Source organism: Eubalaena glacialis, chromosome 3, assembly GCF_028564815.1.
Source record: "Eubalaena glacialis isolate mEubGla1 chromosome 3, mEubGla1.1.hap2.+ XY, whole genome shotgun sequence".
Taxonomy (NCBI): domain Eukaryota; kingdom Metazoa; phylum Chordata; class Mammalia; order Artiodactyla; family Balaenidae; genus Eubalaena; species Eubalaena glacialis.
Genome location: NC_083718.1, coordinates 57,128,456 through 57,152,128, shown reverse-complemented (window position 1 = coordinate 57,152,128; position 23,673 = coordinate 57,128,456). Strand labels below are relative to the sequence as shown.

The 23,673-nt window shown below is 34.4% G+C and overlaps 1 protein-coding gene across 1 annotated transcript in view; it reads left to right on the top strand.

The window, feature by feature from the left end:
• The window catches only part of PAPPA2 (pappalysin 2), a 319,782-nt gene that overhangs the window by 166,001 nt on the left and 130,108 nt on the right, over nucleotides 1–23,673 (top strand). Inside the window, exons 10-11 of the mRNA XM_061183079.1 lie at nucleotides 863–1,056; nucleotides 2,974–3,120. Coding sequence (XP_061039062.1) covers nucleotides 863–1,056; nucleotides 2,974–3,120 — 341 coding nt within the window. The remainder of the gene's footprint in view (nucleotides 1–862; nucleotides 1,057–2,973; nucleotides 3,121–23,673) is intronic.

The following is a 23,673-nucleotide window of genomic DNA, read 5'->3' as shown; positions in this document are numbered from 1 at the left end:
TGCTTTACAAGCCCAGCGGTTTTTCTGACATATTCATTACTCACACGTTCGCTCTTGAAGACAGTCCTTCTGCCTTGGCTTGAGGCAGTGTGGAGTAAGAGAGAGCCCCTGAACCTGCCTTGTGTAAGCCTGGCTCAGAGCCTAGCGATATTGCTTCTGCGTCAAGGGAACTTTGGCGAGTCACAATCACGGAGACTCAGCTTGTCTGTTGATGAAACAATCAAAAAATACATACCTCACATGGTTGTTTTAAGACTAAAAGAAATAATACACTTGTAATCCTTATAAACCTGGAGCAAGTTTGTCCATTTGTCCATTTCAGAGCAAGTTGCATGGTTAGTTGAAGAAACACAGCAGCAAAAAAGTAATTGAAAACAAATCCCTCAAATGTTTTATTTAATATTTCAAAAACTGTGAAGAGGATTCAAGTACATAATACATCCTACCATCTATTTAAATTTCCTTTATTCTTTTACTTACTTCTCTTGTATCCCCAGCTTCCCCTAAGTACCTTGCTCAATGGTTCCTTAAAATTTCTTTCTATATCCAGCCCACAGCTGCTTTTTCTCTCCTTGTTCCTTCTCCCCCAACCCTACCCCCTTTGTATACTTTTTATTATATAAATGGATTTTACCACTCTCTCCATGAAAAAGTATCCTTCTTCTTTAGGGGTGTGTGTGTGTGTGTGTGTGTGTGTGTGTGTGTGTGTGTATGCGTGTGTTGTCTATATATTTGGGGTGGGCATTAGACCAGTTGGTAATTACAGGCTTCTCTTTAGCAGGCTGGAGAAAAAAAGGTAATTATTTTTACATGACATGTATAAAAACACTTTTTCAAATGTCATACAAATTTTTCTTGGCAGGGGAGCCAAGCCTGTGCTATATATATGAGGGAGATGGGATATGTGAACCTTTTGAGAAGGAAACCAGCATCACAGACTGTGGCCTCTATACTCCCAAAGGATACCTGGATCAGTGGGCTACCCAAGCTTATTCTTCTCACGAAGATAAGAAGAAGTGTCCTGTTTCCTTGGTAACTGGAGAACCTCCTTCCATGGTAAGTTAAGCCAGAAGAATAGAGTCAAGGCTAAACAAAATTGTGAAGTGATTCCCCCAGGTACTTAATGTGAACTTACATTTTTTTCTACTCACTTTGACACCAAATTTAATTCTTAATGCACTCAGAATAGGATAATGTTAAATGAAAAGCTTCTAGACTAGCAATTAAATCTCATCCCTCACCCTCACCCCACTTACATTCACTAGTTTTCATCTAGGAACCTTTGACTATGCAATAGCTGACTTCAAGTTACACAAAACATCTCAAAATTAGTCTTAGAATACACATATCAGAAATTACACTTGGGCTTCATGTTTGGGAAAATTTATTTTAAAAGAAGAAAAAGAAGCAGTAAAGAGTCAGAATACCTGGATAACACTATTGGATCTACCAGTATTATTATGATTATTACTAAGTGAGATTTGACATGTCACTTAACATCTCTGGGCCCCAATTTTCTCATATGTAAAATGGGTGTAATAATACCTTTTGCATTTAACTCAATGGTTTATTACAAGGATCAAATGAAATTTAAAATATGTATTAAAGATCAAAGTATAATTTGATTTAAAGAATTCTTATTATTAAAGAAATTTGAGAGTTAGTACTAAAAACAAATCCGTAGGTATACAATTTTCCATGAATATCTACCTAAATAAATAGAAGATCCTCTGAGGACTCTGAGGACTGACTTCTATGAATCATAATTAAATACCTAAAAGAAGATTAAGGGCTTTGGTTTTTGGATACTATTCTAGATGTTTCCATTGCCAAATAAACTCTTTCATTCATTATAACAATAAGCAATACAGTCATTTCAACAGAAGTAAGATTTAGCTCTCTAGGTATATTAGGCCAGGATAAAATTACTGGAGTTTAGCCTTGAGGAGATACCCCCAGATGACTGAGGAACCAGCCAAGGTTGGTGCTGTGGTTCAAGGAACTCATCAAGGACCCAGGGGTCTTTGAGATTTCACCTCTTTCTATCCTTGGCTTGAAGATTTCTTCCTCAAGCTCATAAGATGACTGCTGTTCCTCCAGGCACGAAGTCATTATTTCAAGTGGGAAGAAGGGGGAAGGTCAAAGGGAAATATTGATGCATGCTAGCTGAGTCTCTTTTTATTAGGAAAATGGGAGCTCTTCGGGAACTTCGACACTAGAGGCTTCCACCAACATCTCATTGGTCAGATCCAGGTCACTTCATCATCCTTAGTTGTAAGGGACCCTGAGGAGATGAGCATTTATAACTTGATACATTGTCACCTTGAACAAAATTGGAGTTTGTTAATAAGAAAGAAAGGGGAATGGATATGGATAGGCAAGCAGCCATGCCTGCCACACTCCTTCAGTTAATTCTGGCGTCTTTCTCAAGAGTTCTGGTGCCCAATGACAGGAAGCCCAGAAAACTGGGAGATTCTGAGTTAATGACAGCTCTCTAAAGTGGCTTTTAGCCTAGCCTGTCTGTCTTCCCCCAGTGCAGTGGGAGAAATTTCCTGGATTTTCTCTTTCCTGGTTCCTTTTCCCAGCTTAGTGGTTCCCTGACTCAGTAGCCTCACTCCTGAGCCCAGTGGGTCCTGCCTGGTAAGGATCTAATCATCATCCTGGACAGACTTCCCTAACTAATCCTAGGAGCAGTTGCCTGAAATGTGCCAGGACAATTCTTTGAGCAAGATCCTTGGGTCATCAGTGGGCTGTGAGTTGTCATGTGTATTCTTCTACCCTGGTAAAGTTACATCTTGAGGCTAACCGAGAGCACTGAGACATTCTTCTACATTGAGAAAAGTTTTCTGCCGATAATGTGATCATTAGGCATTCAGAAAGAGAGGAAAACTTTGGTTTCAAGCTGGAGAGTTTCATTGTCTTTACTTACCTCTCACCCTCCACATTTAATTGTTGGTTAAAATTGCATTTCAGATTTGCACATCATACCGTCCAGATTTACCAGAGCACCGTCTGCTTACTGGCTGGTTTCCCTGTGTCACCAGTGGAAATAGCCCTCAGGATGAAGGGAGTAAGCAGCTAAAAGGTAGCCTGGAGAGAGAGGATGAGGTCTGGCTCAAAGTAAGTGGCCCAAATGGATTTTTGTGAAGGCTGTGGATAGATTGTGCATGTGTGTGTGTATAAATGATGCATTGGAATGGCTTGTCAGGAGATTTCCTTTTATCATCTCAAAGTTTTTACATTTTGAATTTATTTTCATCTCTCTTTGAATGTTGGACTTTTCTTTATAAGCAATCATTTTATCAAAGTATAATATACACATAGAAAAGTACAAAAATCAGAAATGCACAGATCAATAAATTTTTACAAAGTAAACATCCTCTCTAACCACCACACAGATCAAGAAACAGAAAATTAACATCACCCCCCAAAAGGCTCTCTCATTCCCCCTCTCATTTATTATATGACAGAGGTATCTACTATTTTTACTTCTGCCACCATAGATTAGTTTTGCCTGTTTGCATTTTATGTAAAAAACTTTACAGTATGTACTATTTGTGTCTGATTCTTTCTTACCCAACTTTCTATTTGTGGGATTCATCGTGCTGCTTTACTTAGCAGAAAAGTTCATTTCCATTACTGTGTAGAATTCCAGTGCATGAATATGTCATACTTTATTTAACCATATTGATGGACATATAGTTGATTTCTAGTTTTTCTGTACTGTGTATTACAAATAGTTCTGCTATAAACACTTCTGTACATTTCTTTTGGTGAATGTATATAAACAATTGGGTATATTTGGAACTGCTAGATCATAGTTAGGCAGATGACCAGCTTTAGTAGATAATCCCGAATGATTTTCCATTTGGTTGTACTAGTTTATACTCCCACCAGAGGCCTATGAGTATTCCAATTGCTTTACATTTTCACCATTACTTGGTATTTAAAATATTTAAAAGGCTTCATTTTAGCCATTCTGTTGGGTATGGAAATGTACCTCCCTGAGGTTTCAGTTTGTATTCACATGTTGGCTGATGAGATTAGGAGACTTTTACATGCATGTTGGTCATTTGTACTCTTTTTTTTTTTATTTTTATCTGAAGGGCATATTAAAGTCTTTTGCTCAATTTTCTATCGGACTGTCTGTCATTTTCTTCTTAATTTATATGATTTCTTTACAATTTTCTGAATGTAAATCCTGTTCCAGTTATATATTTGTCGTAAATAAACTGGCAATGTGTATGTGGAGATCTGTTTATTGTGGAGATTCTACATCTTGTTCTACTGATCTGTATATCCTTGCATCAGTGTTACACTCTTAATTACTGTACATTTTTTATGAGTCTTAAAATCAAATAATGTAAGTCCTAAAACTTGTTCCTTTTTTTCTGATTGTATTGGCTATTCTTGGTCCTCTGAATTTTCATATAAATTTTGGAATCAGCTTCAATTTTCACACAGAAAAAAAACGATGATGCAATTTTGATTGGGATTTTATTGAATCTCTGAGTCAATTTGGGGAGAGTTTTCTCTTTAAAATACTGTCTTCTAATATTTTCTTTGAGTCTTAATGTTTTATAGTTTTCTGAGAAAAAGGGAATTGAATTTTATCAAATGCTTTTTCTGCATCCACTGAGATGACCATATTATTTTCCCCTTTGTTCTGTCACTGTCTTGATATACATTGATAAATGTTTAAATGTTAAATCAACATTAGATACCTGGGGAAAAAAGTAACAACTTAGAGGCTACGTATAATCCTTTGCCAATAATTTTGGATCCTATTTGTGAATATTTTAAGTGTTTTTTTTCATTTATATTCATTAGAGATTGGTTCCTACTTTTTTTTTTTTTTAATTTTACTATCTTGTCAGGTTTTATGATGAATGCTAGGTTTGACTCCCAGAGTAAGTTTCCTTTTTTCTCCAGTTTTCTGGAATATTTTGTGAAAGGTTGATGTTAATTTTGGAGGAATTCATCAGTAAAGCTATCTGAGTCTGTGTTTTCTTTAAGGAAAATATTTAAATATGTGTTAAAATTTTAAACCAAATATTGAAAAATTTGGGTTTTTTATTTCTTCTTAGGTCAACTTTGGTAAGTTGAGTTTTCCATCAAGTAATTAGTCCCTCTTTTCTAAAATTCTGAATTTATTGGCATTAAATTTTTCGTAATGTTCTCTTATTTTGTTTGTAATATTTCCAAGCTCCCCAGGACTTTTTTCATTTATGCTATGTTAATTTTTGGCTTCTCTCTTTTATTTTTTTGCTCAGTCTTGCTAAAGATTTATCAGTTTTATTAATCTTTTATTAATGTTTTTATAGAACCAAAGAATATATATGTGTGTATATATGTATTCTTATATATATATAAATATATATATATATAAACATAAAAGGAAGGAAATAATGAAAATAGCATTATTTCCTTTTATGTTTACATTTAACTTGCTCTTCTTTTTCTAGTAACTTGAGATGATGCTTAGATAATTAATTTTTAGCTTCTTTCTTTTTAAAATATATGCATTAAGGCCACAAGTTTCCTTCTAAGTGTGACTTTAGCGACATACTACAAGTTTCACATCTTATTTCTGTTATCATCCAGTTCAAACATATTTTCTAATTTTTATTTGATTACTTTTTTGATCCCTGAGTTATTTATAAGTATGCTGATGAACTTCCAAACATTTGTGGATTTTCTGGTTACCTTTTTATTTTTGACTTATAGCTAGAGTCTTCTGTGGTCAAAGATTATATTTGGTATGGTTTCAAGCCTTTTTAATTTGTTGACCCTTGAATTATGGAATAGCATCTGGTTAATATTGATAAATATTACATGTACTTTGAAAGAAATATGTAATCTGAAGTTATTGGGTATAGCATTCTATATATTTAACATAGATCAAGTTCATCCATCATGTCATTAAAATTTCCTATATCATATATATAATATATATACATATTTTCCCTGATATTTTGTATACTGTTTCCATCAGTTACTGAGAGATATGGGTCAGACTTTCTTACCATAATCTTGAATTTGTCTGTTTCTCTTATTTTTGTCAGTTTTTGATTTATATATTTTGAAACTATATTATTAAATATGCAGGCAATTCTCACTTTGTAGTGTGGGACCACAAAATGACCATGTATCCTAAAACTATACAAAGCAAACTCAGTAATCGATGGGAAAAATTATAATTGTTACATGACCTTTTTGACATGATATTAAAAACTCTCTTATTTTCAGAAATATATGTGAAAGGAAGTGAAAAAATAGTAAATTTTAGTTCATTATAATTTAAAAAAACATTACAAACAGAGAATTAAGGTGTTTCATTTCTTTGTTTAAAAAAAAAGAAAACTACCAAGTGTAGTTTGAACAGTGCTTGCCTTTTTTTTTTTTTTTTTTGCTTCATATGACTTACATTACAAAGCAAGCAGTTTTTCTGTGCTTTTGTGAATTGTCATATTCCTTTCTAAGTTTGAGCAGCTTCCAACATTTTATAGTACTTTGCACTTTCAATGTTATGAAACATCTCTGAGAGTTCTTTTAATGTGAATTTTTTCTTGGCATCATTTCCTCTGGGACATCTTCATCCTTTTTGTCACAACCACTTTTCTCATTTTTGCTGATCATTTCACTTTCACTAAGTTCCTCTGGCTGCAAATCCAGTCTCTCAAATGGCAGCAGCATCAACATTCCCACACTCAGCTCTTTTGTCCATAACTCTATTTACCTTTAATTCAAATTTCACCTCCAGCATTATAATTTTTTGTTTCTTTGCTGCACTTTCATCCTTGCTGGCTGATCCCCTCTTTTGATTATCCATGTTTGTGAAATGTCATGTGGGTAAAATGTCACTGGGAGATGAGGCAACACAACTGCACACTTTTCTGTCTCTGTGTGAACTGAATAACAGATACACAGTAACCGATCAATGACAGTTTGAAAGAAGTGATGTAATTGGTCACTGATCATGATTCTCAGTTGTTATTTACATGGTGATTTGTGGATAGAAAGACTGTTAATGGAGTTTGTACTTTCTACAGTTACAATTAATATTTTTTGGTAACTGAAATTTGAATCATATCATTGGGACTCTGGTATTATATAACTAAATTGTGATAACTGATATTTTTGTATATGGAAACTGTGTAAAGTGAAACTACTGTCAGTAGATAATTTTACAATTTTTATATCTTCCTGGTGGATTATCTCTTTTAACACTAAGAAATGTCTCTCTTTATCTCTAAGAATATTTTTTTAATAGATCTTTATTGGAGTGTAACTGCTTCACAATACTGTGTTAGTTTCTGTTGCACAACAAAGGGAATCAGCCATATGCATACCCATGTCCCCATATCCCCTCCCTCTTGAGCCTCCCTCCCATCCTCCCTCTCCCTCCCCTCTAGGTCATCGCATAGCACCGACCTTATCTCCCTGTGCTATGCTGCTTCTTCCCACTAGCTATTTTACATTAAGTAGTGTATATATGTCGATGCTACTCTCACTTCGCCCCAGCTTCCCCCTGACCCCGTGTCATCAAGCCCATTCTCTATGTCTACATCTTTCTTACTGCCCTGCAAATAGCTTCATCAGTACCATTTTTTCTTTTTTTTTTTTAGATTCCGTATATATGCGTTAGCATACGGTATTTGTTTTTCTCTTTCTGACTTACTTCACTCTGTATGACAGACTCCAGGTCCATCCACCTCAGTACAAATAACTCAATTTCATTTCTTTTTGTGACTGAGAAATATCCCATTGTATATATGTGCCACATCTTCTTTATCCATTCATCTGTCGATGGACATTTAGGTTGCTTCCATGTCCTGGTTATTGTAAATACTGCTGAAATAAACATTGTGGTACATGTCTCTTTTTGAATTATGGTTTTCTCAGGGTATATGCCCAGTAGTGGGATTGCTGGGTCATCTGGTAGTTCTGTTTTTAGTTTTTTAAGGAACCTCCATACTGTTTTCCATAGTGGCTGTATCAATTTACATTCCCACCAACACTGCAGGAGGGTTCCCTTTTCACCACACGCTTTCCAGCATTTATTGTTTCTAGATTTTTTGATAATGGCCATTCTGACCGGCCTGTGGTGATAACTCACTATAGTTTTGATTTGCATTTCTCTAATAATTAGTGATGTTGAGCAGCTTTTCATGTGCCCCTTGGCCATCTGTATGTCTTCCTTGGTGAAATGTCTATTTAAGTCTTCCAACCATTTTTTAATTGGATTGTTTGTTTTTTTGATATTGAGCTCCATGAGCTGTTTGTACATTTTGAAGATTAATCTTTTGTCTGTTGTTTCATTTGCAAATATTCTCTCCCATTCTGAGGGTTGTTTTTTGTCTTGTTTATGGTTTCCTTTGCTGTGTAAAAGCTTTTAAGTTTAATTAAGTCCCATTTGTTTATTTTTGTTTTTATTTCCATTACTCTAGGAGGTGAGTCAAAAAATATCTTGCTGTGGATTATGTCAAAGAGTGTTTTTCCTATGTTTTCCTCTAAGTGTTTTATAGTGTCTGGTCTTATATTTTTAGGTCCTTAATCCATTTGGAGTTTATTTTTGTGTATGGTGTTAGGGAGTGTTCTAATTTCATTCTTTTACATGTAGCTGTCCAGTTTTCCCAGCACCACTTATTGAAGAGACTGTCTTTTCTCCATTGTATATTCTTGCCTCCTTTGTCGTAAATTAGGTGACCATATGTGTGTGGGTTTATCTCTGAGCATTCTATCCTGTACCATTGATCTATATTTCTGTTTTTGTGCCAGTACCATACTGTCTTGATATACTGTATAGTTTGAAGTCAGGGAGACTGATTCCTCCAACTCTGTTTTTCTTTCTCAAGTTCGCTTTGGCTATTTGGGGTCTTTTGTGTTTCTATAAAAATTGTAAAATTTTTTGTTCTAATTCTGTGAAGAATGCCAATTGGTAGTTTGATAGGGATTGTATTGAATCTGTAGATTGTTTTGGGTAGTATAGTCATTTTCACAATATTGATTCTTCCAATCCAAGAACGTGGTATATTTCTCCATCGGTTTATGTCATCTTCGATTTCTTTCATCTGTGTTTTATAGTTTTCTGAGTAAGTCTTTCACCTCCTTAGGCAGGTTTATTACTAGGTATTTTATTCATTTTGTTGCGATGGTAAATGGGATTGTTTCCTAAATTTCTCTTTCTGATTTTTTGTTGTTGGTGTATAGGAATGCCAGAGATTTCTGCACATTAATTTTGTAGCCTGTAACCTTACCAAATTCATTGATTAGTTCTAGTAGCTTTCTGGTGGCATATTTAGGATTTTCTAGGTATAGTATCATGTCATCTGCAAACAGTGACAGTTTTACTTCTTCTTTTCCAATTTGTATTCCTTTTATTTCTTTTTCTTCTCTGATTATCATGGCTAGGAACTTCCAAAACTATGTTGAATAAGAGTGGTGAGAGTGGACATCCTTGTCTTGTTCCTGATCTTAGTGGAAATGCTTTCAGTTTTTCACCATTGCGTATGATGCTTGCGGTGGGTTTGTCATATATGGCCTTTATTATGTTGAGGTAGACTCACTCTATGCCCATTTTCTGGAGAGTTTTTATCATAAATCGGTGTTGTATTTTGTCAAAAGCTTTTTCTGCATCTATTGAGTTGATCATATGGTTTTTATTCCTTAATTTGTTAATGTGGTGTATCACACTGATTGATTTGTGTATACTGAAGAATCATTGCATCCCTGGGATAAATCTCACTTGATCATGGTGTATGATCCTTTTAATGTGTTGTTGGATTCTGTTTGCTAGTATTTTGTTGAGGATTTTTGCATCTATGTTCATCATTGATATTGGTCTATAATTTTCTTTTTTTGTGATATCTTTTTCTGCTTTTGGTATCAGGGTGATGGTGGCTTTGTAGAATGAATTTGGGATTGTTTCTCCCTCTGCAATTTTTTGGAAGAGTTTGAGAATGATGGGTGTTAACTCTTCTCTTAATGTTTGATAGAATTTGCCTGTGGAGCCCTCTGGTCTTGGACTTTTGTTTGTTGGAAGATTTTTAATTATGGTTTTAATTTCATTGCTGGTGATAGGTCTGTTAATATTTTCTAATTCTTCCTAGTTCAGTCTTGGAAAATTGTACCTTTCCAAGAATTTGTCCATTTCTTCATGGTTGTCCATTTCTTCATGGTTGTCCATTTCTTCATGGTTGTCCATTTTATTGGCATATAGTTGTTTGTAGTAGTCTCTTATAATCCTCTGTATTTCTGTGGTGTCAGTTGTGATTTCTCCTTTTTCATTTCTAATTTTATTGATATGCATCCTCTCCCTTTTTTTCTTGATGAGTCTGGCTAAGAGTTTATCAATTTTATCTTCCCCAGAATCAGTTTTTAGTTTTATTGATCTTTGCTATTGTTTTCTTCATTTCTATTTCATTTATTTCTGCTCTGATCTTTATGAGTTCTTTCCTTCTACTGACTTTGGGTTTTCTTTGTTCTTCTTTTTCTAGTTGTTTTAAGTGTAGGGTGAGATTGTTTATTTGAGATTTTTCTTGTTTCTTGAGGTGAGATTGAATTGCTATAAACTTCCCTCTTAGAACTGCTTTTGCTGCATCCCATAGCTTTTAGGTTGTCGTGTTTTTGTTGTCATTTGTTTCTATCTATTTTTTAAATTTCTTCAGTGATCTCTTGGTTATTTAGTAACACACTGTTTAGCCTCCATATATTTGCAGGTTTTTTTCCTTTTTTTTTCCATGTAATTGGTTTCTAATCTCATAGCATGTGGTTGGAAAAGATGCTTGATATGATTTCAGTTTTCTTAAATTTTCCAAGGCTTGATTTGTGACCCAAGATGTGATCTATCCTGGAGAATGTTCCGTGTGCATTTGAGAAGACAGTGTATTCTGCCACTTTCAGGTGGAATGTCCTATAAATATCAATTAAGTCTATCTGGTTTATTGTGTCATTTAAAGCTTGTGTTTCCTTATTTATTTTCTGTCTGGATGATCTCTCCATTGGTGTAAGAGGGGTGTTAAAGTTCCCCACTATTATTGTGTTACTGTCGATTTCCCCTTTTATGGCTGTTAGCATTTGCCTTATGTATTGAGATACTCCTATGTTGGGTGCATAAGCATTTATAATTGTTATATCTTCTTCTTGATTGATCCTTTGATCATTATGTATTGTCCCTCCTTATCTCTTGTAACAGTCTTTATTTTAAAGTCTATTTTGTCTGATGTGAGAATTGCTACTCCAGCTTCCTTTTGATTTCCATTTGCATGGAATATCTTTTCCATCCCTTCACTTTCAATCTGTATGTGTCCCTAGGTCTGAAGTGGATCTCTTGTAGACAGCATATATATGAGTCTTGTTTTTATATCCATTCGGCCAGTCTGTGTCTTTTGGTTGGGACATTTAATCTATTTACATTCAAGGTTATTATTGATATGTATGTTCCTATTACCATTTTCTTAATCGTTTTGAGTTTGTTTTTGTGGGTCTTTTTCTTCTCATGTGTTTCCTGCCTAGAGAATTTTCTTTAGCATTTGTTGTAGAGCTGGTTTGGTGGTGCTGAATTCTCTTAGCTTTTGCTTGTTTGTAAAGCTTTTGATTTCTCTGTCAAATCTGAATGAGATCCTTTCTGGGTAGAGTAATCTTGGTTGTAGGTTTTTCTCTTTCACCATTTTAAGTATTTCCTGCCACTCCCTTCTGGCCTGCAGAGTTTCCACTGAAAACTCAGCTGATTACCTTATGGGGATTCCTTTGTATGTTATTTTTTGTTTTTCCCTTGCTGCTTTTAATATTTTTTCTTTGAATTTAATTTTTGTTAGTTTGATTAATACGGGTCTTGGTGTGTTTTTCCTAGGGTTTATCCTGTATGACACTCTCTGTGCTTCCTGCACTTGGGTGACTATTTCCTTTCCCATGTTAGGGAAGTTTTTGACTATAATCTCTTCAAATATTTTCTCAGACCCTTTCTTTTTCTCTTCTTCTTCTGGGACCCCTATAATTCGAATGTTGGTGCATTTAGTGTTGTCCCATAGGTCTCTGAGATTGTCGTCAGTTCTTTTCATTCTTTTTTCTTTATTCTACTCCTCGGCAGTTATTTCCACCATTTTGTCTTCCAGCTCACTTATTCGTTCTTCTGCCTCAGTTATTCTGTTATTGATTCCTTCTAGTTTTTTTTTTTTTCATTTCATTTATTGTGTTGTTCATCTCTGTTTGTTTGTTCTTTCATTCTTCTAGATCTTTGTTAAACATTTCTTGTATTTTCTCAGTCCATGCCTCCATTCTATTTCCGAGATTCTGGATCATCTTTACTATCATTACTCTGAATTCTTTTTCAGTTAGATTGCCTGTTTCCTCTTCATTTATTTGGTCTTGTAGGTTTTTACCTTGCTCCTTCAGCTGTGACACATATTTTGCCATTTCATTTTTTTTTTTTTTTTTAATGGGTGGGATTTTGTTCCTGTTTTACTGGTTGTTTGGCCTGAGGTTTCCAACACTGGAGTTTGTAGGCTGTTGGGTAGAGCTGGGTCCTGGTGCTGAGATGAGGACCTCTATGAGACCTCACTCTGATGAATATTCCCTGGGGTCTGAGGTTCTCTGTTAGTGCAGTGGTTCAGACTCAGAGATCCCACCATAGAGCTTCGGCCTGACCCCTGGCTCATGAACGAAGATCCTGCAAGCCGCATGGGGTGGCAAAAAAAAAAAAACGAGAGAACAATAACAAAGTAAAAAATAAAATTAGACTAGGAAACTAATAGATATATTAGAAAGAATATAAAAATAAAAATATAAATGAATCAACAGCTGGAAGGTACAACTGTACCATGATAGTAGAAAAGAGGAGGAGGGGAAAAAAAAGCAAAAGCAAAAGAGGGAAAGGCCTTTGCTGTGGATGGTGGGACCTAATCAAGGGTGATGTTTGGGCAGTGGGAGGGCCTATGCTTAGGACCCACAGGCCTGGAAAAGGCCCTGGGAGCTGTAGGGGGAAGGGACCCAGGCGTGTCCCCCACCTCTGGTCTCAGAGGGCAGAGGACCTCACCTGGGAGCACAGCAGGCTTCCTTGACTCGAGTGGGTGGGGCAAATGCCCTCCTCTCCTCTGCTGCTTCTCTGGTCCTGGAGGGCCCCTCCCGCCTGCCTCTCCTGATCTCCCCAGCCTCCCTCATATGCCCCCAGGACCCACACAGCCTGGAGGGGGCTTTGGAGGGGGGGGGGGTACCAGCCTGGGAGCTCAGCAGGCTCCCCAAGCCCAAGTGGGAGGGGCAATCGCCCTCCACTCCTCTCCCGTTTCTCCCAGAGGGCCTCTCCTGATCTCCCAGGACTCAGGGGCACTGGTCCTGTCTGGCCTCCACTTCTCCACTCTCAGTTCCTCCATGTCCTACTGGTTCACTTGGGTGTTCCTCCCATCTCCTTGGGCGTCAGGGTCCCTCACCAGCAGCTGGCAGGTGCCATAGTTCTGGGGAGACGTTAACTCGTCATCTTTCCACACTGCCATCTTGACTCCACCTATCTCTAAGAATATTTTTTGCTGTACTGTAAACTTTGTCTGATATTAGTATAGCTATACCTTTTTGTTTATTTGCATATTGTTTCCTCTTCCATCCTATTACTTTTAATCTTTCTGTGCAATTATATTTAATATGCTTTGTTTGAAGTCAACATATCTTTACATATATAAATAATATAAATAAATCTAAATCTAACAAATCTCTATATAAATAAATCTAAAATTCTCTATTTTCCAATTACAGCAGTATTTAGTCCAATTACATTTAAAATAATTAATGATGCTTAGTTTTAAATCTATCAACAAACCATTTGTTATTCACTTGTTCCACATGCTCTCTGTTTTTTTCTATTTCTTGCCCTTTTTAGATTAAATAAGTAGTTTTATTATTTTATGTCCCATTCTATCAGTTTATTAGTTATACTTTTATTTTATTCTCTATCTTTTTTACCCTAGAGATTTCAATGTGGGTCCTTAACCGGTTAGAGTCTGCTATGAATTAGCTGTCTCACAGTTTCATAATCAATGAGTAACTTAGAATGCTTTGTCTCTATTTTCTGTTTCCTGGCTTTTTTAAGTTAAAATGATTTTAAATTACCTAATATTTACCTTTCCAGTGCTCTTTGGTCCTTTCTACATTTCTGTGCTTTCCTCATTTTTATTTAGCTTGAAGAAATCCATTTATTGTTATTTTTTAACATGAATCTGCTGGCAGTGAATTCTTCCAGTTTTTGTGTAGCTGAAAATATCTTTATTTGACATTTATTTTCAAAGAGTATCTTTGCTTGGTATAGAATTCTAAGTGGCCAGTTGTTGTTTTCAAGAATTCGAAGATGTTATTTCATTGCCTTTTTACCTATATACTTTCTTTGGAGAGTTAGCTGTACCATCTGATGTACATTACTTTGAAGGCAATGTCTTTTACTCTCTGGTGCTTTTAACATAATCTCTTTGTCTTTTGTCTTCAACAGTTTTAGTATGATTTTCCTAAGCCTGTTTTTCTTCACATATATCTGGCTAACTGTTTGTCAATCTTCTTGAATCTGTAGCTTAATGTCTTTACTTGCCCTTCCTGTTTTGGACACAAAATTACATACATCAGAGCTTTTTGCTGTTTATATTTTGTTCCTTTTCTCTTTGTTCTATTTTTCATTCTTTTTTTTTCTCCATGCTGCAGTCTGATTATCTTATGCTGACATATCTTCTGTTTCACTAATCCCAAATTTTACACCATATAATTGGCTGTTAAACAGTTTATTATATTATTAGTATCAGTCATTTTATTTTTAATTCTATAATACATATTTAATTATTCCTATAGGTTCTCATTTTCTTTAAAATTCTCCATCCTGTAGTCTATTTTAAAAATATATTAATCACAATCATTTTAATGTCTGTGTCTGATAATACTAATATCTTGGTGATCTGAGGTCTGTTCATGTTGACTTTTATTTCTTAATTCTCATTCATTTAGGCATATCTCCTGTCATACTGAATAGTGTCTTAACTGAATATCAGACACTGAAAAATTGTGTAGGCTCTGGCTAATGATATCTTCCTTTTAAGATGATTTACTTTAAAAAATGTATAGTAAAATTTGGGAAAGAGCACCTTAACTTAATCAGTACTTAAGTTGACTCATGCTTGTGCTTCTGTATTAATGAACCCTGAAATGTTTCATAGTTCCTTTTCTCCTAAGGCCTAGTCCTTCAAGGGTCTCAACTAAAAGCATGAATTGGGTCTTCTATCTTGATAGTCTCTGAAGCACAATTTCTATTTCCTCAGCAATACGTGTCTGCTAAAAGTTCTGCTTAGCTTTTTGGTCTTTAATCTACCCATTTCTCCTTAGCTTCTTACACTCTTATTCTTCATAGTTTAGAATTTGAAAATACCTCAGTGGCAATAGTTGCACAGAATGTTAGGTTATGTTCAATGTGGTTTCTTTCTTTTTGAGTCTCTTCGGTCCTGACTGCCTTAGTTGCTCTCAAATACTTTTAAACTTTTTTTTTTTTTACTTTATTCATTTTTTATAATTGTTCTTTTCAGGAGTATATGTTCTACTACAAGTTACTTCTTTATACCTGGAAGCAAAAATCTCCAACTGGAATTTTTTAAATGTATGTCAATTAGCTACCATATATATTTTAGGTTTGCACTCTGTTCTTATTACAAGAGATATAGGAGTAATAGTACTTGTGTAAGAAAAAAATCATGAATATCATTGAATATTAATATATAAAAACTTAAGAAAATTTAGTTTTCACAAATCCACATGATACTAAATAAATTAGGAAGTGATTTTTAAAAATAAGCTGATTAAGTTTTTTTCAAAGTTTTCTGAGGACTGAAGGATTTCTGACTCTTTATTATTCCTTTTATATTACTTTAATCTTGATTTGATATACAAATATGATTTGTATGCAATGGATCAGAGACAAATTTATTACAGTGAGAAACAACTGTACTGGAAAACATTAGCCTTGAAAATATCTTTCCAAAATCTTTCCTTTACTTGCTACTTGCCCAACAAAATTTCTATCATTTTAGTCCACATTTACTAAGGTAACTTGTCTCTCTTATCTTTCCTTATTATTATTTTTTAAAATCTGGGATCAATAGACCAAAATATGAGAACTTTCTCTTACATTGAATAAAATGTAGATTCTTTTTATTATTTACAATAATAAGCACATTTTAAAGCCCTTTATAGTTTACAATGTGCATTCTCAACACTTTTTTATTTGAACCCCATAATAGCCCTGTGAGTTTGGCAAAGTAGGTGTTTTCATATTTTACAGTTTGGGAAAATAGGAATCAAAGACTCAAAGTGCTTTTTCTACATCACCCAAGAATAAAAGGGTAAACCTGAAGTTCAAACTCATGCCTATTGCTCTAATCCCATGTTTATTTCTCTACACGATGTTGCCTCATTTAGTCAACATTCATTATGCACCTGCAATATGCCAAACCCAGAAATAAGCACTGGGGATAAACAGGGAAATATGACATGAGCAAGAAAACAAGTTAAAACATATGTGGAGTGGAAGAAAAGGTTTCCTGTCTTTTGTTGGATTTCTTCTAAATTCTTCAAAGATGATATATCTGTGGATCTAGTTCATAGGATTTATTAAGTGCATAGTGTAAACTCCAGGTGCCATTAAGGAATAGAGAAAGAAACAGAAGGCGTGATCCTTCCCAGAAAGTGCTTTGGGTCTAAGCAATATAGACAACAAATGAAGCAATCTGAGAAGCAGACATTCAACAAAGTACTTGTTGTTTGGTTTCACAAGGAGCCCATCAGCATATGCAAAATCATATGTTCATGTTTATTTTCATGGCTGTTCTAAAATGTCTCCAATTAAGAATGGTCTCACTCAAGCTGGACTGGTTAGCAGTCCTAACTGAAACCACCTCATGGTCATCGTATCTTAAATACCAGGGTCCTCCACATTAGTTATAAATTATGGACCACTGTCTGGAAACCCTCACTACATAAAACCTAAAGCCTGTTAACTATAATTTCCTCCTTTTCTTTGTTTGAGTTCAACTAGCCAAACACTGAATATGAATCTTCAACAGAAAATGCAGTGTATATTTAATTGATTGGATTTCAAAGATAAGAATCCCTAAAACCAGACACTAAAGAGGAAAGGATAGAGAGAAACACATTTATTGAGATTTAATATGTTCCAGATATCTTATTATCAATTCTTATATGAATTTTTAATCAGAGATATGATTTTTCTGATTCTAAAAATGATTATCTGAAAACTCAGAGATGCTAAGCATTTTAGATAACATAGCTAGTAGAGGTATAGATAGTATTCAAATTCAAATCCAACTTATTCCAAAACCAATGTTTTTTCCTCTGTACCAAGGGTTGGAAAATATTTTCTGTAAAGATCCAGATAACAAATATTTTAGGGTTTGTGGGCTGTATGGTCTCTGTCACAGCTACTTAACAGTGCTGTTGTAGAATAAAAGCATCCATAGACAATACATAAATGAATGAGCATGGCTGTGCTCTAATAAAATTATACTTATGAACACCAAAATTTCAGTTTCATATAATTTTCACATTATTCACACTATTTTTCTTTGAATTTTTTCAACCATTTGAAAATGCAAAAACCATTCTTAGCTCACAGACCATACGAAAAATAGGCAGTGGGTCAGATTTGGCTCATGGGCTGTAGTGTGCTGACCTCTGCTCTATATCTAGTTTCCAGTTAATGCTAAAGGTATGTATGGACATTTGCCTTATTTCCACACCATAACAACATTCACCTTTAATTCTACTCAATAAACACTGCCTAAAAATAAACAAAATATTGTATTGCAGAGGGATTCAATGATGAATTAATCACTATCTTCACCCTTAAGGTACATACTCCGCAGTGGGCATGTTTATGCAACTATTGTAGAAGACAAAATGCTATGCTACGAACAGAATGAAGTGTAAAATAGACTCAAAAGGACCTGGCGACTGATTGGACATAGGGAGATAGAGATAAGTCTTATCTTAGCATGAGTTCCCCCATTTATATCATCTTCCACACCCCTCTATACCACACACACACACACACACACACACACACATTCTAGGATTTAGAAATTTTAGTCATAACAGATTGCTTTCAGTGCTGGAAAACACCAAGGGTTTTACATATCCATAACCTTTCAGGTAAAGAATTCATGTTTTTCCTTCTTGGTAAGTGCTTTCTCCACTTTGACTTTCAAAAAAAACACATTCTCATCTTCTAAAATTTAGCTCAAGGATTACTTCTTTTATAAGGCCTAGACTTTCCTGAACTTCTCTCCCAAGCCATATTTAGTATGTATAATTAATCTCTTCCTCCTCTGTGCCTCCTCAATAGACACTTCTGTCATAGTTCCTATACACTTCACTGTTCTTGTTTGTCTGTCTCTCCATCACATAAACTGTAAGGATCTTGTGGGCAGAGACTATGTATAGTCATGGTTGTATGTCAAGCATTGAGCACAGACCCTGGTTGTTGTGATGTTTGAAATGTTTCGTGATTGCATGAATAAATGATGGGATGTTAGGTCTTAGCCTTGGCAGTTGGGAGCATATTGATAATACTACTTATGACCCAGAACAGAAGTGAGTAAGTAGGACTGTGGGCTTAGCTAGACTGAAAAGAGGAGGTGACAAAGACCAGAAATAGGGGCAAACCACCTCTTCCTGCAAAACTTTTTAAAAGATGAACTGAAGTTTGAGTGGAAACCATATCAAAAATAATTTTTCAAAGATGGGGAGAATTGGTCATTTTCCTTGGTTGTGGCAAGTGGGATTCTCTAGGGAGCAGATTCTGAGATGGAACTTAGTATGCAGGATGTTTGATAAGCAGTGGCCTAGCTACCAACATCTGTGGAAAAGAAGGAAAGAATGCATAAGTAGGTGAAGAAAGAAGTTGAGCAACCTCACTGAAGGCTTGGCTGACGTCTCCTATAAAGAAATAATATATATTATCACAAAGGACAGGTAGTAAGTGCAATAATAGTGCTGTAAGGTGTTTAAACTATTCAGGATATGGTGATTTTATTTGAATGTGGATTGTAATAAATTAGGCATACATATAATAATCCCTAGAGCAATCACAAAAAATATACATTTACACACAAATAGCTATAGGTAAAAAGTCAAAAAAGAAGATTAATGGAATAATAAAATAACTTGATTCATCCAAAAGAAGGCAGGAAAATAGGAACTAAGAAATAAATAATAAAGAGAAAACAAATACCAAGATGGTAGACCTAAATCCATCTGTATTATTAATTCCATTAAATGCAAATTGTCCAAAAATTCCACATAAATGCATAGATTATTAGTTTATGTAAGACAGAAAGAACCAATTATATACTATTTATTTAAAAACACACTTTGAATATAATGATCTACAGATTGAAAGTAAAAGAGTAGAGGATTTTGTACCATTTAAACGCTAAGCATAAAAAATCGATGTGCTAAAAAAAAAAAAAAAAAAAAAAAAAAAAAAAATCGATGTGCTATGTTAATATCTGACAAAATAGACTTCAAAATAGAGTATTACCTGAGATAAAGAGGGACATTTCCTAATGATAAATGAGTCAATTTATCACAAATACAGAACAATCTTAATCTTATAAAATTGAAGCACCTAAAAACAGAGTCTCAAAAGAAATTAATTAAAAATTGATAGAACTAACAAACAACCCAATCAATAATCATAATTGAGGATTTTATTATCTCTCTTTAAGTAATTGATATAACAAGTGGACAAAAACATCAGAACAAGTGTATAAGATTTGAAAATCATTATCAAATATCGTGACATAATTGACATTTGTGGAAACACCACAGTCAACTACTGCAGAATGCATATGATACATTCACCAAGAGAGACCATATACTCACTACCTAACAAGTCTCAACAAATGGATAATGATCGAAATCATAAAGAATATGTTCTTTGACCTCAACAATACTAAATTAGAAATAAATAACAAGCTATCTAAGAAAGCTCCAATTTTTTTTGGTAATCCAGCAATACATTTGTAAATAATCCATAGGTCAAAGAAGATTTTATAGGGAAATTAGAAAATATTTTGAGCTGAATGAGAATAAAATAATATGTCAAATTTTATGGGATGTAAACATAACAATATTTACAGGGAAAATTTTAACTTTAAATTTCTGTATTTAGGGGAAAAAGCATTATAAAATCAGTAATCAGTTTGCAAATTAAATAATTAGAAAAAGATAAAATTAAAACCAAAATAAAAACAAAAAGGAAATAACAGAGAAAAGCAGAAGTCAGTCAAGTAGAAAATAATCCCATATCATCACTGTTATTTTACTTTCTCTGGAAATAGCAGCCAGTGAAATTAGACTTTGAATTTACTTTTTGAGATATAAAATAAATGAAACATGAAACATGAAAAGATGTAAAATTTGAAACATTTTCTCATAAACCAAATTAACATTGAAAAGAGAAAAACAACCTGAAAATTATTTCACTTAGTTATCATTTTTAAAATAATTTTGCCTTTTAAAGATTAGTTTTTAACATATTTAAATTTTGTTTTCATATGTAGAATAAGGTAAGATCCCACTTTTTTGTCTAAATACGATAAGCCAATTTTTCTAACCCTATCCATTAAAACATTAATCCTTGCCCTGATAATTTGTGACGCTACATTAACTATATACTAGTTTCTGATATATACAAGAGCCTGTTTTTTAAACACTCTGTTGTATTCCATTGATCTATTTGCCTGCTCTGTACGCCAGCAATACACTGTTTTTATTACTATAATTTTTACTATGTAAAAAATTTCTGGTAGAGTGTATCCCCCAACTTCCACTTTTTTGCACATCTTTTTCAAAATTAAATTAGCTATTCATTATTCTCAAACACTAATTTTCCATATAAATTTTAGAATAAGCCTTAGATAATTTCTTCCACTTCTTGAAAACCATACTGGTATATATGAGCTGAACTTAATCAAACACTTGATTTTCATCAGTTGATATGATTGTGTGATTTTTCTTCTTTGATCCATCATTATGTTGAATCACACTGATTTTTTAAATTTTTATATATGTATTTGTTGGTTGGTTTATTTATTTATTTTATTGGAGTATAATTGCTTTACAATGCTGTGTTAGTTTCTGCTGTACAACACAGTGAATCAGCTATATGTATACATATATCCTCTCCCTCTTGGACTTCCCTGCTACCCACCGCCATCCCACCCTGCTATACAGCAGGTTCCCACTAGCTATTTTACACATGGCAGTGTATATATGTCAATCCTAATCTCCCAATACATCCCACCCTCTCCTTCTGCCTCTGTGTCCATCCATCCATTTTCTATGTCTGCGTCTCTATTCCTGGCCTGCAAATAGGCTCATCTGTACCATTTTTCTAGATTCCACATATATGTGTTAATATACGATATTTGCTTTCTTCTTTCTGACTTACTTCACTCTGCATGACAGACTCTAAGGCCATACACATCTCTACAAATGACCCAATTTTGTTCCTTTTTATGGCTAATATTCCACTGTATATATGTACCACATCTTCTTTATCCATTCATCTGTCTATGGGCATTTAGGTTGCTTCCATATCCTGGCTATTGTAAATAGTGCTGCAATGAACATTGGGGTACATGTGTCTTTTTGAATTATGGTTTTCTCAGGGTATATGCCCAGTAGTGGGATTGCTGGGTCATATGGTAGTTCTATTTTTAGTTTTTTAAGGAACCTCCGTACTGTTTTCCATAGTGGCTGTATCAATTTACATTCCCACCAACAGTGCAAGAGGGTTCCCTTTTCTCTACACCAACTCCAGAATTTATTGTTTGTAGATTTTTTGATGATGGCCATTCTGACCTGTGTGAGGTGATACCTCATTGTAGTTTTGATTTGCATTTCTCTAATAATTAGCAATGTTGAAAAGCTTTTCATGTGCCTCTTGGCCATCTGTATGTCTTCTTTAGAGAAATGTCTATTTAGGCCTTCTACCCATTTTTGGATTGGATTGTTTGTTTTTTTGATATTGAGCTGCCTGAACTGTTTGTATACTTTGGAGATTATTCCTTTGTCAGTTGCTTCATTTGAAAATATTTTCTCCCATTCTAAGGGTTGTCTTTTCATCTTGTTTATGGTTTCCTTTGCTATGCAAAAGCTTTTAAGTTTAGTTAGGTCCCATTTGTTTATTTTTGTTTTTATTTTCATTACTCTGGGAGGTGGGTCAGAGAGTGTTCTTCCTATGTTTTCCTCCAAGGCTTTTATAGTGTCTGACCTTACATTTAAGTCTTTAATTCATTTTGAGTTTGTTTTTGTTTATGGTGTTAGGGAGTGTTCTAATTTCATTCTTTTACATGTAGCTGTCCAGTTTTCCCAGCACCATTTATTGAAGAGACTGTCTTTTCTCCATTGTATGTTTTTGCCTCCTTTGTCATATTTTAGGTGACCATAGGTGCATGGGTTTATCTCTGGGCTTTCACTCTTGTACCATATATCTATATTTTTGTTTTTGTGCCAGTACTATACTGTCTTGATTACTGTAGCTTTTTAGTATAATCTGAAGTCAGGGAGCCTGATTCCTCCAATTCCGTTTTTCTCTCTCAAGATTGCTTTGGATATTTGGGGTCTTTTGTGTTTCCACACAAACTGTAAAATTTTTTGTTCTAATTGTGTGAAAAGTGCCATTGGTAATTTGATTGGGATTGCATTGAATCTGTAGATTGTTTTGGGTAGTATACTCATTTTCACAATATTGATTCTTCCAATCCAAGAACATGGTATATCTCTCCATCAGTTTGTGCCATCTTTTATTTCTTTCATCAGTCTTTTATCATTTTCTGAGTATAGGTCTTTTGCCTCCTTAGGTAGTTTTCTTCCTAGGTATTTTATTCTTTTTGTTGCAATGGTAAATGGGAGTGTTTCTTTAATTTCTCTTTCTGATCTTTCGTTGTAAGTGTATAGGAATGCAAGAGATTTCTGTGCATTAATTTTGTATCCTGCAACATTACCAAATTCATTGATTACCTCTAGTAGTTTTCTGGTGGCATCTTTGGGATTTTCTAGGTATAGTATCATGTCATCTGCAAACAGTGACAGTTTTACTTCTTCTTTTCCAATTTGTATTCCTTGTATTTCTTTTTCTTCTCTGATTGCCATGGCTAGGACTTCCAAAACTATGTTGAATAAAAGTGGCGAGAGTGGACATCCTTGTCTTGTTCCTGATCTTAGAGGAAATGCTTTCAGTTTTTCACCATTGAGAATTATGTTTGCAGTTGGTTTGTCATATATGGTCTTTTTATGTTGAGGTAGTTTCCCTCTATGCACACTTTCTGTAGAGTTTTTATCATAAATGAGTGCTGAATTTTGTCAAAAGATTTTCTGCATCTATTGAGATGATCATATGGTTTTTATTCTTTAATTTGTTAATATGGTGTATCACATTGATTGATTTGCATATATTGAAGAATCCTTGCATCCCTGGGATAAATCTCACTTGATCATGGTGTATGATCCTTTTAATGTATTGTTGAATCTCTTTGCTAGTATTTTATTGAGGATTTTTGCATCTGTGTTCATCAGTGATATTGGTCTGTTATTTTCCTTTTTTGTGACATCTTTGTCTGGTTTTGGTAT